At 48.7% G+C, this 13,829-nt stretch overlaps 5 protein-coding genes across 5 annotated transcripts; 2 read left to right on the forward strand and 3 right to left on the reverse strand.

Moving 5' to 3' along the window:
* Positions 1-195: 195 nt before the first annotated feature.
* ctpA (Cu(2+)-transporting P-type ATPase CCC2) lies at positions 196-3,702 on the reverse strand (the record flags this gene model as incomplete). Its single annotated transcript, XM_040786562.1, has 1 exon — positions 196-3,702. One exon carries the CDS (start codon positions 3,700-3,702, stop codon positions 196-198), a length of 3,507 nt encoding a protein of 1,168 aa, XP_040636444.1.
* A 1,001-nt stretch (positions 3,703-4,703) lies between these two features.
* On the forward strand, positions 4,704-5,959 carry EURHEDRAFT_415122 (uncharacterized protein). The gene is made up of 2 exons (XM_040782604.1): positions 4,704-5,091; positions 5,146-5,959. The coding sequence occupies exons 1-2, from the start codon at positions 4,833-4,835 to the stop codon at positions 5,823-5,825; spliced, it is 939 nt and encodes a 312-aa protein (XP_040636445.1). The 5' UTR covers positions 4,704-4,832; the 3' UTR covers positions 5,826-5,959.
* A 538-nt stretch (positions 5,960-6,497) lies between these two features.
* rgsB (putative RGS domain protein (Rax1)) lies at positions 6,498-7,727 on the reverse strand (the record flags this gene model as incomplete). Its single annotated transcript, XM_040784765.1, has 3 exons — positions 6,498-6,734; positions 6,787-7,510; positions 7,573-7,727. The coding sequence occupies 3 exons, from the start codon at positions 7,725-7,727 to the stop codon at positions 6,498-6,500; spliced, it is 1,116 nt and encodes a 371-aa protein (XP_040636446.1).
* Positions 7,728-8,435: 708 nt separating this feature from the next.
* gcnE (histone acetyltransferase GCN5) lies at positions 8,436-10,409 on the reverse strand. Its single transcript, XM_040782605.1, has 7 exons — positions 10,358-10,409; positions 10,197-10,291; positions 10,054-10,110; positions 9,783-9,991; positions 9,616-9,730; positions 8,855-9,562; positions 8,436-8,780 (listed from the first exon to the last, which is right to left on the reverse strand). The coding sequence occupies exons 1-7, from the start codon at positions 10,377-10,379 to the stop codon at positions 8,760-8,762; spliced, it is 1,227 nt and encodes a 408-aa protein (XP_040636447.1). The 5' UTR covers positions 10,380-10,409; the 3' UTR covers positions 8,436-8,759.
* Positions 10,410-10,532: 123 nt separating this feature from the next.
* On the forward strand, positions 10,533-12,397 carry EURHEDRAFT_532742 (putative DNA repair protein Rad1). Its single transcript, XM_040787233.1, has 5 exons — positions 10,533-10,714; positions 10,773-10,802; positions 10,862-10,916; positions 10,985-11,007; positions 11,151-12,397. Exons 1-5 carry the CDS (start codon positions 10,612-10,614, stop codon positions 12,317-12,319), a joined length of 1,380 nt encoding a protein of 459 aa, XP_040636448.1. The 5' UTR covers positions 10,533-10,611; the 3' UTR covers positions 12,320-12,397.
* The last annotated feature ends 1,432 nt before the right edge of the window (positions 12,398-13,829 follow it).

Consider the following 13,829-nt stretch of genomic DNA (forward strand, 5'->3'; position numbering starts at 1 on the left):
ATCATCATTACCATATAAACCTAGAGTGAATCGCTCTATTGTAAATCTCAATTAATTGCAAAAACGAAAGGTATCAAGGATATCATCATTAAAATGAACGTAACATGCATAACCACCGATTTGACGAGCGCCATTCGACAAAAGTAGATCAAAATATGAGAAGTGAAAGATCACGTATAAATATGAAAAATAAGCTTAAACAGGCTCAACCGTCTGCAGCGGAACGTATCCCTCATCATCACCCGCCCTGGTCTTCTTGCCAGTAACAAGTGACCAGATAGCAAGTCCCGCACCCTTGACACGCTGCGAGACGGGTTTCCGAGGGGATCCTGTAACCGAGAGTGCAGCCGTCCACCAACTCTTCTTCTGGGATCCACGAGCACCAATCTGGGCATGTCCCATCTCAAACTCCTTTTCCAGTTTCTCAGCGTCCATCCACCGGGGCCGTTTCCAAAATTTCAAGAGCAGACTGCTCACGACGACAGACACGCTCGAGGCAGCCATGGCAGCTCCCGCGGCCATAGGGGGTAACATCATTCCGCCAAAGGGGAGGAAAAGGCCCATGGCGAAGGGGAGGCCGATAAGGTTGTACAAACAAGCCCACATGAGATTCATTTTGATGCGGTTGAAGACGGACTTGGACAGGGAGAGACTGGCGGGTACGGAGAGGAGGTCGTCGGGGCGCATTAGGACGACGTCTGCGGCTTCCATGGCGACATCTGTGCCTGAGGCGAGGGCGATTCCGATTGAAGCCGTAGCCAGGGCTGGGGAGTCGTTGATGCCGTCACCAACCATCGCTACGCGCTCTCCGGATTCTTGCAAGGAGGCAATGATGGATTGCTTGTCTGAGGGGGAGACAGAGGCATGGACGGAGCTGGTTGGGATACCGACTGCTGTGGCGATTGCGACAGCGGTGGAATGCGTGTCTCCGGTGATCAGGGAGGTTGAGAGCCCCATACGATGGAGAGCCGCAACGGCCGCCACAGCGCTGACCTTGATGGTGTCACGGAGGGAGATAGTACCGGCATATTGGCCATCGATTGCAACGTGGATTTGCGTGATACCGGCAAATGATCCAGGCTTGGAGCTTATTGACGTTCGGTCGACTGAAGTTTGCGAATCAAAATCGGCGCTCTCAGGAACTGGCACATCCCGGGATCGCAAGAATGGCATATTTCCTAGCAGAACGCGGTAGCGTGTGCGTCCAACACTGGAAGTTGGCTCCACGACAGCGGAGATACCTTTTCCTGTGCAGGAATCGAATTCGCCCACGCTCCCGGGCATTCCATCTTCTCCTGGGTGACCGGATTCGTCTTTGGCGGTAGAGCAAACAGCCTTACCAATAGGATGCTCACTACTCATTTCTGCGAGACCGACAATCAACCACCAAAGCTGACGACGAGACTCGCTCGACTTCCAAACGGCTTCCAGTTGAGCTTCAGTCACGCTCATTTTCCCTGAAGTCAGAGTTCCTGTCTTGTCGAAGACTACATGGTCAACTTTAGTGGCAGCTTCAAGCACCGCACCACCCTTGACCAGAATGCCATGTTGTGCACCAACTCCAGTGCCGACCATGACTGCGGTAGGGGTACTGAGACCCAATGCACACGGGCAAGCGAAGACAATGACCGAGATGCAAAGCTTCAAGCAAACCATCACTTTGCCTCCACCGCCCTCTGAGACAAAGATCTTAGGTGGATTTGGCAACAGGTGGCTGGTTATCATCCAGCCAAAGAACGTAACTAACCCAAGCGTAATGATGCTGGGAACAAAATAACCTGCCACCACGTCGGCCATGCGTTGAATGGGAGCTCGGCTTGTTTGCGCATCTTGGACCAATTTGACAATCTGGCTCAACTGCGTGTCCTTGCCAGCACGGATTACTTTAACATCCACGGAGCCAGTACCATTCACAGTTCCAGCATTGACCAGGCTACCCTTCTTCTTATGGACAGGGAGAGCTTCACCAGTAATCATGCTCTCATCGGAATAGCTTTCTCCACGGATAACAATACCGTCTGCGGCAACTTTGTCACCAGGACGAAGAAGAACAATGTCGCCCACTTCGATGAGTTCCGTGGGAATGTACTTGAGCCCTGGCCCCGAAGGTTCGTCAATCGTTGAACTTGTTGTTTTTGAATCTGATTTGGCTTTGGTGCTATACCACTCTTCGGCGACCTTCTCAGCTGCAATCGAGTCATCGTAGATGGTAGTCATGGATGGAGCCAATGACATGAGCCGGGAAAGAGCAGCCGATGTCTGACCCTTAGCCCTGTTTTCTAACCATCGTCCCAAAGTGATGAAAGTAATAAGCATTGTACTGGTGTCGAAGACAGTACTGGGCCGTTTATGAGGGGCGAACAACAGAGCGACAATCATGGTAAAAGCGCTGTAAAAGAAGGCAGCAGATGTGCCCATCATGACGAGAACATCCATGGTGGGCGAACGATGCTTCAGAGACTTGTAACTCGAGATGTAAAACCGGTTGCCTATCCCGAACTGAACAGGAATAGTCAACAGTAGGCAGGCCACGTCTCCCAGAAAGATTCCAGGGAGTAATGCAAAGTTGCCAAAGTCAATAGCCGGCAAGTACATTGGTAGAAACATGTTAATTACGAAAACAGGGACTGCAAATGATACTGAAACCAAAAAGGCGCGCTTCCATTCTTGGATCTCTTTGGTTTTCGAAAGGGATTCGAGTTGCGCATTTGTGTCGTCCGAATCGGCCAACAAGGCGTTATACCCAGAAGTTTCGATCGCTTCTACCACGGAGCGAATCCCAATGACAGTGGAGTCGTACGATAAAGACATTCGGAAGGTAGCCATGTTCACTGATGCGGAAGTGATACCTAGTTTTTGAACGAGAGCATCCTCCAGAGCCATCGCCGAGGATGCATCCCGTGGACCGTGGAGGCTCATGTTGACCTGGTGTATCGTCTTCGAAGTGGAAGCATGTGCTTCCGAAGAAATGATAGAAGCTTCGAAACCTCCATCTTCGATCAGAGAAGTTATCTTTTCCGACGGAAGGGCGGCTGGGTCGTGAACGATTATCGCACGCTCAGCAAGCAAACTAATATTGAACTGGACGAGGCCTTCCACATCTTTCAAGGCACTCTGAACACTCGAGGTGCATGCGCCACATGTCATACCATCAATAGCAACTGTGGTAACCTTCAACCTAGAGTTCTGGCCCTCAATCTCTTGCGAACTATCCTGGGGCGACGTTCCCATCACCGTCGCACCAAAGCCGCGATCCTCAATCGCCTCAGCAATTTCTTCCGGAGTAATGCTGGACGGATCGTATTCAACCACTGCGCGCTCGGAAAGCAGCGAAACATTGATGGATTTGACACCGGGCGTCTTTTTCACACCTGATTCGACGGCGGACGTACAAGCGCCACACGTCATCCCTTCCACCGCTAGGGTGGTCGTGGAGACCGAAGGCCCCTCATTATTGTGCCCAGTCTGCTTCACCGATGAGGTATCGGTAGATAGAATGGATGCATCGAATCCGCTGTCTTCGATCGTTTGGGCGACTTTTTCCGGCGATAATAAGGTAGGATCGTGGTGGACGACGGCCCGGCTCATCATTAGACTCACTGACACATTTCCCGCACCCTCAACACCTTGAAATGCACCTTCCACAGCGGAAGTACAGGCGCCACAGGTCATCCCATCCACCTTAACCGTTGTGGTGGCCATGGGCGCTGAGGGCTTGTCCTCAGCGCCGGCGCGTAATAAGGGCGAGGAAGATGGTTCTGCCATCGCGACCAAGTCGGTATGACAAAAAACGAGCAACACAGAGGAAGCTGTAAAGCGAGGTAAATGGCGTTACTATCGCATCGAAGCGTTTTGGACGTATGAAGTGTCGTAAGCGAATCGAGGACAGGGAGGCAATAAAGGTCCGGCCAAGTAAATTCGGCGGGATACCGGAGGCGGAAGACACGGATGAGATAAGATGAGATGATGGGCTGATCGTCAGCGATTCTTGCTGCTTTTATTATGAAATCACCAACATTCAGCTGTATCTCATTCAGTAAAGGACGAATGGCGAGAAGAGAATATGAACAAAGGAGGGAGTGGGATGACGAAATAAGGCGCGAAAGTCACGGGATCACATGGTATGCTGACAGTAAATGGAGGTTTTGAAGGTTTTAAATAGCCGTAAGCAGGACAGGCGAAGTAATTTTTCATCCTCGTATATATTCTGTGCCTTAATCTACCTGCGATGTTGGTCTTTGCTGCTGTCATCTAGTTTGGTCGTTTTCGGGTTTCAACTAGAATGATCGGTGTTGGCAGCTGTCTTGAGTATAACAATACCGTAGTTCAGTGGAAATGATATAGAGATTTTAATTAAACAGTCTGCTTAAATCAGAAACGAAGCCCGTTCTCTCGTTTTTTCTTCCTTCCTTTTTAGGGCTGTGCTTGTGTCATGTCAGAATGCTGGTGATGTTTGCTACTAGCGGCTTATGGAATAGAGCAATCGAAGACATCCGACAGCTTGTCTGCGACAATGATCAGAGTCTCCAAAATTCAATATAGTTTCAATATCTTCCAGTTCTCAGGAATCAATATGTGAAAAAATTTGAGATGGCCTTAAACAGTAATATTGTAGACACCATGGCGGAGTGTTTGCACCCAATGCAAACATCCAGATACAGTATCAGCATCATCATCATCCAAGAACAAAATAGACATTGACAATCTTCTCCAACAATCAGAAGACGCAACTGGAATATTCCCTCAGTCCAGCTTACACCAACTCCTCGGGCGCTTTCATTATTCACCAACAGCTTATCATAGATAGACGCTAGATAAGGGATCGCAGCTTCATGGATCACACACACGCCCGGGCACTGGAGGCTCTTCAATCATTCATTCACCTTGCCAACTCCAACAGTGCCACGTCTCCTCGATTTATCGCCAAAATCATCAATGATGCTACCTCAAACCCGCAGACATACGTCTTTGCTGAGCTACTGGAAACCCCGGCCATCCAGTCTCTCCGGTCAAAGGAGACCCCAGAGGAATACCAAGGATATTTGACTCTGCTCGAGATCTTCGCCTGGGGAGCATGGAAGGACTACCAATGTGATTCCCTAACCAAGACATATCTATTGAAAGTGTTGGCTAACAACAAGACAGCAACACCGAACCTCCCCGAGCTCAACCAAGACCAAATCCTCAAACTCCGTCTCCTCTCCCTCCTCTCTCTCGCTCCAACCATCAAACCTCTCACATATGAATCCCTCATGGACGCCCTCTCCATACCTACTCCCGCCGAACTCGAATCTCTCGTGACAAAAGCCATCTACTCCTCCCTCATGACCGCGCGTCTTTCCCCCGCCTCCGATCCGCCAACGGTGAACGTCACCTCCGTCGCTCCGCTGCGCGACGTCAAACCCCAGTCCCTACTGAGTATGATATTAATCTTGACAGAATGGGAGTCCCGCTGCGGAAGTGTGATTAGCGATATCGAGGCTGAGATTGAGAAGATCAAATCGAATACCGCGAAGCGTGCCGCTAAGGAAAATACGCGCGCGGAACTGCTGAACAAGGCTATCAACAGCTGGCCGGGGGAAGGCGATGAAGGGCATCCGAGGAGATCAGGGATGCGGGAAGGACGAAGGCTGGGACCTGGTGGTGGTGGGAGCAGTGGTAACAAGCGCGAGTACAGTGCCGATGATAACGATGACGATGGGTATTTCGAGAATGGGAGTGATGATGCGGGAGCTGCTGGTTCGAGGATGGATATAGACGAAGGCATAGGGTCATCTCGGACTGCTGCTAGACAAGCGAAACGTCTTCTCGGGAAAAAAGGTTAATATTAGATTTACGTCTTGCTTTTTTTCGGAACGATACAAATGAAATGACATGACCTGACTTGATCGACGACCCTTTGACATGATCTATGAACTAGCTGAGTCCTATCAAGCTGCACTCGACTACGAAATATGGTACCAAAAGCCTTTCCGCTTGCATTAGTCACATTTGTAAAAGTCTATCTACCATATATTATTCGCTTCACTGTCCAAATCAGAAGAAATTCGATAAATGTCATCCAACGTACACAAATAGTGCGAGAAATGGGTATTTGAGAAGGTAAAATGAACAAAAAGAAAAAAAAAGAAAAAAGAAATATGGACAAAGATGGTATGACCAGAGGGAGAATTATGGTAAATAGAAAACGAAAGAAAAGAAGGTAAACAGTCGCACTGCCCGAAATAGGATGCTAGTGTCGGCATCGCACAGTAATTGGTTGATTGGGATGGCTCCCACCTGTAAAGAGGAACTGGGGACGACTTGAGACAATATTTGTCTAGAGGGATAGACTGCTTCCCAGAAGCAGGCCCTCAAGTCATGTACCGTGCCAAGCCCAAGAACACTTGAGATTACCAGGCTGACGTCGTGCAGACACAGTCACGACGAGGGAAAATTTAATAAGGAAGAATCAACACGCTAGTTGCAGAAAACGAAGAGCATGAAGAGCGACAAGATCAGAGCGAGGTACCAGGGACGAAAATGAATAGTACACTCAGAGCAGCAGCGATGAAAGCACCGATAAATAGCACTGAGGTAGAACGCTTATTTAGGAGTTTCCGGACGTAGGGCTCGCGGATCGGTGCCCAGTTCATGAAGGTGTATTCACTGTACCCTAAGAGGGCCATGACCGGGTCGAGCTTGTACTGGTAAGTGATGATGAAATATACGGCCACGACAAATGGTAAAATTATCTGTCAACCATTAGTTTTATGATTTTGCTAGGTTAGACGAACTATAACATACCCAGCAACGAATGTGCCGTGGCTTGGGCCTGAGAACAACGTAGAAGGCGCCCCAGAAGCCACCACCAAAGCTGATGAGTGCTAAGGCAAGACGGAAAACAATCGACAATGGTACAAGATTCCCCAGAGCCTTGGCCTGCAAGAAACCTGGGAAAGCATCACGTTCCATGGCTTGAAAAACATAGTCCTTGGCGGGGTCAAACACTTCTGGGTCGTCTCTGCCATCGTCTTCAACCAGATTGATAATAGTAGAAACCATTTCGTCCGGTAGTACAATTTCTCGTTCCGCGCCAGGTAACAAGTATGTGTAGAGGACCTTCTCTGCACTAGCACGGATGTCGGCGCGCGCTACCGTGTGCCCTGGCGAATTCGAATCATTTTGTGTTTCGGAACTTTCACGAGCTTGTTCGTCTGACGCACTTCGTCCATGGTTGTCGGTTTCGTGGCTGGCTTCCGTAGAGTTTCCGTTGGTATTGTGACCGTCAAGGCGCAGAAACGCCGACAGTCTTTGATCTGCGTGCTTCTCGTCGGGAAGATCGTTGCGCGTGTTTGAAGGCCCAGCTTCTACCAGTGGGATGTCGCCCATTGTGTCCATGTTGTCCAATACTGCTGCCGATGATCCTTTGCTCTCAGCCTTTTCGAGTTCTGGCGTGGCCACCAGAACAGAGCGACGTAATTCTCGGACATAGTGACGGCAGAGGGACATGTGTTGCGATACATCCAGCCTAAAGAGACTTGTGTTAGAAAGAGCAAAATATTAGTAGTCGTCGCGATCGCCTGAACGTACCAGAAGTCGAGATAATCGACCGACCGTTGCTGATCGCGCATGTAGATGTAGAACGAGAAGAGATCGACGGGAGCGAGCGTCCGGCGACTCAGGACTTCATAGAGCGTCGGGAGGCGATTGCGCTGCTCCACGTCTAGAAGCGAAGGTGAAGCCATTTTAACGAGCGTGGTTCAATTATAGAGATAGAATATTGTTAAATATCACGCGAATACCTCGAGCATAAAAGAGGGGCCCGAATCAAAGGAAAAAGGGGGGAGCGAGCGTCAACCGTCGGTATTGTCAAGGAAAACGGAAGTAAATATTGCACAAATCTTCTCCGTGATGATTAGAAAAGCAAAAATCAGTCACAGTTGATTAATAGTAGCACTCCACAGAGGGAGGGCTGAAGAGTTGGAGGAGTGAAGAGATTGAATAGTAATAGTAAAGTGAGGATGATCTCAGACAGGAGTCTCTCCCCCTGTAAGGGTTTCCCGAATAGTCGAAATCCAAACGGACAAGCCACTCCGAAACAGCCGCGACAACAACAGAGAGATATCAAGGAAATAAAATACAAGAAAAATGCATCAAGCAGGTTAGAATAAAGTGAAAACAGACGAGTGCCCAGCAGCCTCTCCAGCACAAATCAATCATCCCAGTAATGGAAGATTTTTGGTTGTCATCCAAAAGCCAGCAAGCAGACGGCCCGCTTCAACGTTACGCCGAGATGAAGGTCCACCAGCCCCGTCAGGCACCCACACGTGCCGGTCTTCAATACTGTATTGTACCGTATGACCGGTATAACTGGTTTTGGTTGACAGCGGGCACATCAAAGATAAAACTCAATACTTTAGGAAGGATGTGGTGAAAATCAAATTACAATGATGCAGACAGTTGATAACCCTACTACATACATTGATTGTTATCAATTGGACTATATTTATGAACTGTACTCCATACTGTAGCTGTACCAGCGTTAGAAAACCCAGCAAGGGACTACAGTAATCCACAATACATACAGTGAAATTGCTAAAAATACCAGTTTCACCCAAAACTCAAATAAAGCCGAAACCGAACCTCCAGAACCAATGCTTCATCAATCACTCTTTGGGTATTATCCACGGAACCTTATAAATCACAGGAAATGCATATATAAACGCCAGCCACACGAATAACTCCTACGCTCCAAAGCATGCCAGGTAATCCCAATCTCAATGGCCATCAGCCAAATGCTAGCAAACCGTCATTAGCATAATGAACAACAAACTCATATATATTTGAGGTTCTTAGGACTGTGGATCCTTACCGACCACTCCGGGATGTTCCGGATCTGCTGCCACATGAACTTCTCTAGCTTGTTCGCACTCTTGGCATATGGGGTGGTCTCGTTGTTATACCGCCGGCAGTTGTCGAATATCAACATAGCGTCTTTGATGAAGTCCTGTGGTGTTGGATACATGTCTTTTTCGTGCTTCTCCTCCATGGTCGAAAGGTCCATAGGCTCCTTAATAACCTCGTAGTAATCCGGCACTTCATCGCGATTGACAGGTTGGGTAAAGGGCCATGCAGCGCTGTGGTTTTGCATGTCGTTGAGAAGGTGCAGCAGTTGGTTATAGTTTGGTCCATGGCGTGGTTGACGAGCCAGCTCATCCATATCAGGTGACCACCCGGATTCCTTGATGGCCGGGATGCTCAAGGGATCGATCTGACACGGCCCGTTTTTCCACTCTTTTGGCGGATTGTGGATGATATGTGACCGACTAAACGCGCGAATCTTCGTATGAACTGCTTCCTTTTGCTTCAAGAGCATGCGCCCAATTTCCAGGTATCGTATCTTGGGCAGCATCGTGCACTGCATAATGGTGCCTCCCTCGTAATCCTTGATATATCCCATCCACATAGACCTTTCGAGCGTAATTTCCTTCGTGAAGCCCTGCTTTTTAAAATATCCAATAGCATAGTTATCGGCGTACGTCAGGAAGTGCATAATGGGCGATGTGGCTTTCACATAGTCCTGCAACACGTCAACATCCAATATGCTCTCTGTATTGGCCATCTAACTCATACCTTGAGATGTGACATCAAATGTGCTCCGTAACCTTTCACCTGTTGGTCGGAAGAAATGGCACAAAAAACAATTTCGGCGAACTTGCGACTGTTGAATGGCCGGTACGTGATTCCTCTAGGGACGCATTAGTGGCAAACTATAGCCTCTTCGAATCTTCCATACGTACCCAACAACTTCCAACGGATGCTTCACAATCGCGATAGACAGATGTGATCTGTCGTACACCAATCGCGCAATATAATCCTTGGGCATCTTGGGAAGTTGCTTCTGGAAAATGCATTTTAACCCGGTGAGGATAACAAAGCTATCCCGCGACCCGTCATTATTGACCACCCGGAACTCGATATCTCCTCGACGCTCTTCTAAAACCGCAGGCTATGATAACGCGACAGTCAATATAATTTCCATCAAAGCGAACTCTCATCGATGAAGCTTACTTTCTCGGGAAAGGGGACGATTCGGAGGGGCTTCCCGGTGTCTTCGTCTTCCTCAACCTAGACAGAACCAACCATCGTTAGAAGATCGCAATAAAAAAAAAAAAAAAAGTTACAGTATCTCAGAAGAAGGACCATAAGCAAACCTTTGGTTCTCGTTCCAGCGAGTCAGTGCGCGCTTTCTTGCTCTGTTGTTGCGAATCCGGGGAAGTGATCTCCTCGGAAGCTTTCCGCTTTGCGCCTGGATATGGGGTCAGTAATCGATTAGACAAATTGCAAAACGAAGTTCGTCAAGGCAGCGACTCACTATCAATCGCCATGGCAGCCATAATGCGTTCGGTGAGATAATATGTTGTTCTCTTCGTCTCGTGAAGCGCCACGGAATCTCCACGCTCTGCCGATACGGGGCCTAGCGTCGGCAGAACAATTATTCCGAGATACCAATTGGGCCAGATCATTCGGAATAGCTTCAGATGCATCTACTTCTATTCCTCCCTGTACGGTTTTGTCGATGGTGAATGTCTTTTGTCTGAAATTCAATTCCAAGAAACATTTATCCTAATGTCGTTGAACGAGATCTGGGAGGCAGCCTCCGCACACCCTTTCTCTCCCGTGGTCCCCAAAGACAATCAGTTCTCTGTCGGCTTCAGTTTACTGCTTATTGGTAGGACCGCATCCACATCCAGATGAGATTCCAACCCTTTACTGATTGACCGCCATAGCATTCTTCCTGTCTGGACTTTTCGGATTGAGTTAGTCCCCATTACTTGAAGTATACAAATGAATTCCTGTTCTTACACTTGGTTAACAGATCGATCTTTCCTGAGTATCGCATCCCTCGGCGTGCCAGCCTCATTGGCACTCGGGTATGTTATAGCCATGCAATTTTTTTTTATTCTACGGTATTCACTAACACTTATTGCTATACATCCAGTTTCGGAGCTGTGTACATGATCTGTGCCGTCGGGGTCTACGTCTAGAGCGACACTCGTGTTCCGAATCCCTTCATGTACCATAAGCTGAGCTAGACACGCACGTTTCATAATTTAGGTCCCGGTGTCCTAATCCATCCTCCTTTCCTTGCTATAAATACAGACCAGTTGGAACAATGGCGGACGGGGAACCCATCTTCTCTGCTGTTTCCAGCAACGCTCACCATCTATACATTTTGCTGCAATGCATCGGATTCGCACCACAGGCCACGGTGCAGATAACACCAGATGGACTCCGAGTTTCAGTGGAGGAAGGCCGGGTTGTACAAGGTCTCGCATTTCTCGACAAGGCGTTATTCACGAGCTACACGTTCAATCATCTGACGGAAACAAATAATGGAAATGGAGGATCCGGAGATAACGACGATTCGTCTGAATCCACGTACTATCCACACTTCGTCATTTCGCTCTCAGCCCTCCTAGAAACATTGAAAATCTTCGGTACCAACGACTCGTCCGGCACCAATAAAGCAGCCGCACTGAATCCCGCTGCATCTAGCGCCTTTACAACTCCTACGCTGCTCCTGGATCGCTCATGCACCCTACAATACTTCCAATACGGCTCTCCACTCAGCATCACCCTCACTGAGGTAGGCGTGAAGACCATCTGCGAATTGACAACGTACGAACCCGACGGCGGCGAACTCGACATTCCCCTACAGCGCGACGCAATCATCATGAAAATCATCATGCGCTCTGCATGGTTACACAACGCCATTACCGAGCTCGACGCCACCGACCCAACAATTTTGAAGGTCTCCGCCTCCGCAACAAAAGCCCCATTTTTCTCCCTCTCAGCCTCTGGCGGCCCATTCAGCGAATCAGTCGTGGAATTCTCCATCGACCAACAGCAAAAAAACCAAACCGGTGCGCAACAACAATCGCAAGCATACCACAAAGTCCTAGCCGATGATGGCACATCTCGGTCACGCGCAAGAAGAGCCAAACTCGCCCCTACAGTCACGGAGACCTTCCTCATCAGTCCGCCATCTTCCATAGGCTCTCGCATCGTGCAGGACTATCGGTTCCCGCTTATTCGGAAGGCGGCTCAAGCCATGGCGGTTGCGAATAAAGTGAGTATTCGTGGGGATAGACAGGGTGTTCTGAGTCTTCAGTTCATGATCGAGTTGGATGAGAGGAATAAGCCATCTAGAGAGAATACGAGTACCAGTAGTGGTAATGTGACGTTTGTGGATTTTCGATTTGTGCCGTTGCTTGATGAGAATAATGAGGCAGAGGTCGAGCCTACAGACGGGGAAGAGGAATTTGATGAATAAGGATCTGTTTTAGTATCATAGCAATAGTATTGTATTTTCCTGTTTCCACCAACGCCAGAGTATGCTTAGATCAACTTTAAGTACAGCAAGACGTATTGACCTTCCTAACGAAAATGTAACAATGCCCCATGCTCCAGTGTCTGCTAATATAAGATCACATTACCTAGAAACAAGTCAGTAAACCCCAATTTGTTCAGACAACGTTGATAGAGTCAACATACCTCTGCAATTGACTGTCTCTCAATGATCGATTTCTGCTTCTCATTACGAGACACCCGGTAATAATAATCACAGAAATCACCACACTGCATATGCCGCAAAAAGTCCTCATCGTGCGTAATCACAATTAACTGGAAGTTAGCTTGCTGCTGACGAGTCCGAATAATCTCATGCAGCGACTCAGCCAGAGACCGGATATTATCCCGATCAAGATTCGTTGTCGGCTCATCTAGCGCAATAAGACCGCAGTTGACACCGAAACATTCGGCCAGCGCCAAACGAATGATGATACTGGCGAGGACCTTTTGACCAGCACTGCAGCGACCACGCATGTCCATCTCTGCGTCCTGTTTGACCATGCAGACGCGGTAGTTGTAGGAACGGTTTCCCCTTGCGTTTTCGTTATCGGAGCGGATGAGGATCGTGTCGACATCAGTACCTCGGTAGGTTCTTTGCCAGAGTTCGCCAATGATAGCGTTGATTTCCTCCATTTTCAGGCTATGGTATTTCATGATGGCTTTGTCGAGCGCACCTCCGTAGCGGGCTAGGTCATCGACTGCAGCTTTGGTGGTTTCTACTCGGATGTGGGCTTCCTTGTACTTGATTGCTGCATCCTTGTAGTCCGTGTTCCAGTCTGCGAGAAGCTGCATCAACTGGTCGTCCTTAGACTTCATCTCTCCCATCTTACTCGCTTGTTGGGCAGCAAGCGCATTGTGTTCGCGGGTTCGACGTTCCGATTCCTTCTTGAAGCGGCTCCGGTCCACTTCTGCATTTTGTGCCTCGAGCTGCTCAATCTCTGCCGTTACTGCATCAAATGCTCTGGTAGATTGGCGGTATGTCAGATTATCAGAGTATTGCCGTTTGGTATTTTCACTGTCCTTCAGCTGTGCGGATATCTTGTTTATTTCCTTGGTGATAGTTGAAAGTTCGGCTTCGAGCTGACTGATTTCGCCTTCAATACGCTGAAGCTCGTTCCTAGCTCTCTCGAGCTGACCAGTCCCGTTTCGTTCATTATACGAGTTGATCTCGTCATTCGCTAAATGGAGCTGGTTCACACCGTCTGATAGAGTAGAGATTGTCTGCTGCAACTCCCTCTCATGCGCTTCAGAACGCTCGCTAATATCATCATATCGTGCTTGAACTTTCAGGAGCTCAGGCGTGAGGCCTTCAATATCACGATCAGCCTTCTCAATGGCCTCTCGTTGCTGGGCGTTGAGATTCTTGTACTCCTCCAGCCGGGCGAGGAGATCGGTTTTCTTCTCCAGCTGGAACTTGGTATTATCCAGGCTGC

This window comes from Aspergillus ruber (assembly GCF_000600275.1).
Source record: "Aspergillus ruber CBS 135680 unplaced genomic scaffold scaffold00025, whole genome shotgun sequence".
In the NCBI taxonomy this organism is placed as follows: Eukaryota; Fungi; Ascomycota; class Eurotiomycetes; order Eurotiales; family Aspergillaceae; genus Aspergillus; species Aspergillus ruber.

Coding starts and splice junctions, on each gene's coding strand:
- EURHEDRAFT_415122 (XM_040782604.1), top strand. CDS start 4,833: ATGGATCACACACACGCCCGGGCACTGGAGGCTCTTCAATCATTCATT. Junction 5,092..5,145: donor AGCATGGAAGGACTACCAAT/GTGATTCCCTAA, acceptor ACAACAAGACAG/CAACACCGAACCTCCCCGAG.
- EURHEDRAFT_532742 (XM_040787233.1), top strand. CDS start 10,612: ATGTCGTTGAACGAGATCTGGGAGGCAGCCTCCGCACACCCTTTCTCT. Junction 10,715..10,772: donor CTTCAGTTTACTGCTTATTG/GTAGGACCGCAT, acceptor TGACCGCCATAG/CATTCTTCCTGTCTGGACTT. Junction 11,008..11,150: donor CGGAGCTGTGTACATGATCT/GTGCCGTCGGGG, acceptor AATACAGACCAG/TTGGAACAATGGCGGACGGG.
- gcnE (XM_040782605.1), bottom strand. CDS start 10,379: ATGGCTGCCATGGCGATTGATA. Junction 9,992..10,053: donor TCGTCCCCTTTCCCGAGAAA/GTAAGCTTCATC, acceptor GCGTTATCATAG/CCTGCGGTTTTAGAAGAGCG. Junction 9,563..9,615: donor ATTTGATGTCACATCTCAAG/GTATGAGTTAGA, acceptor GACGTGTTGCAG/GACTATGTGAAAGCCACATC.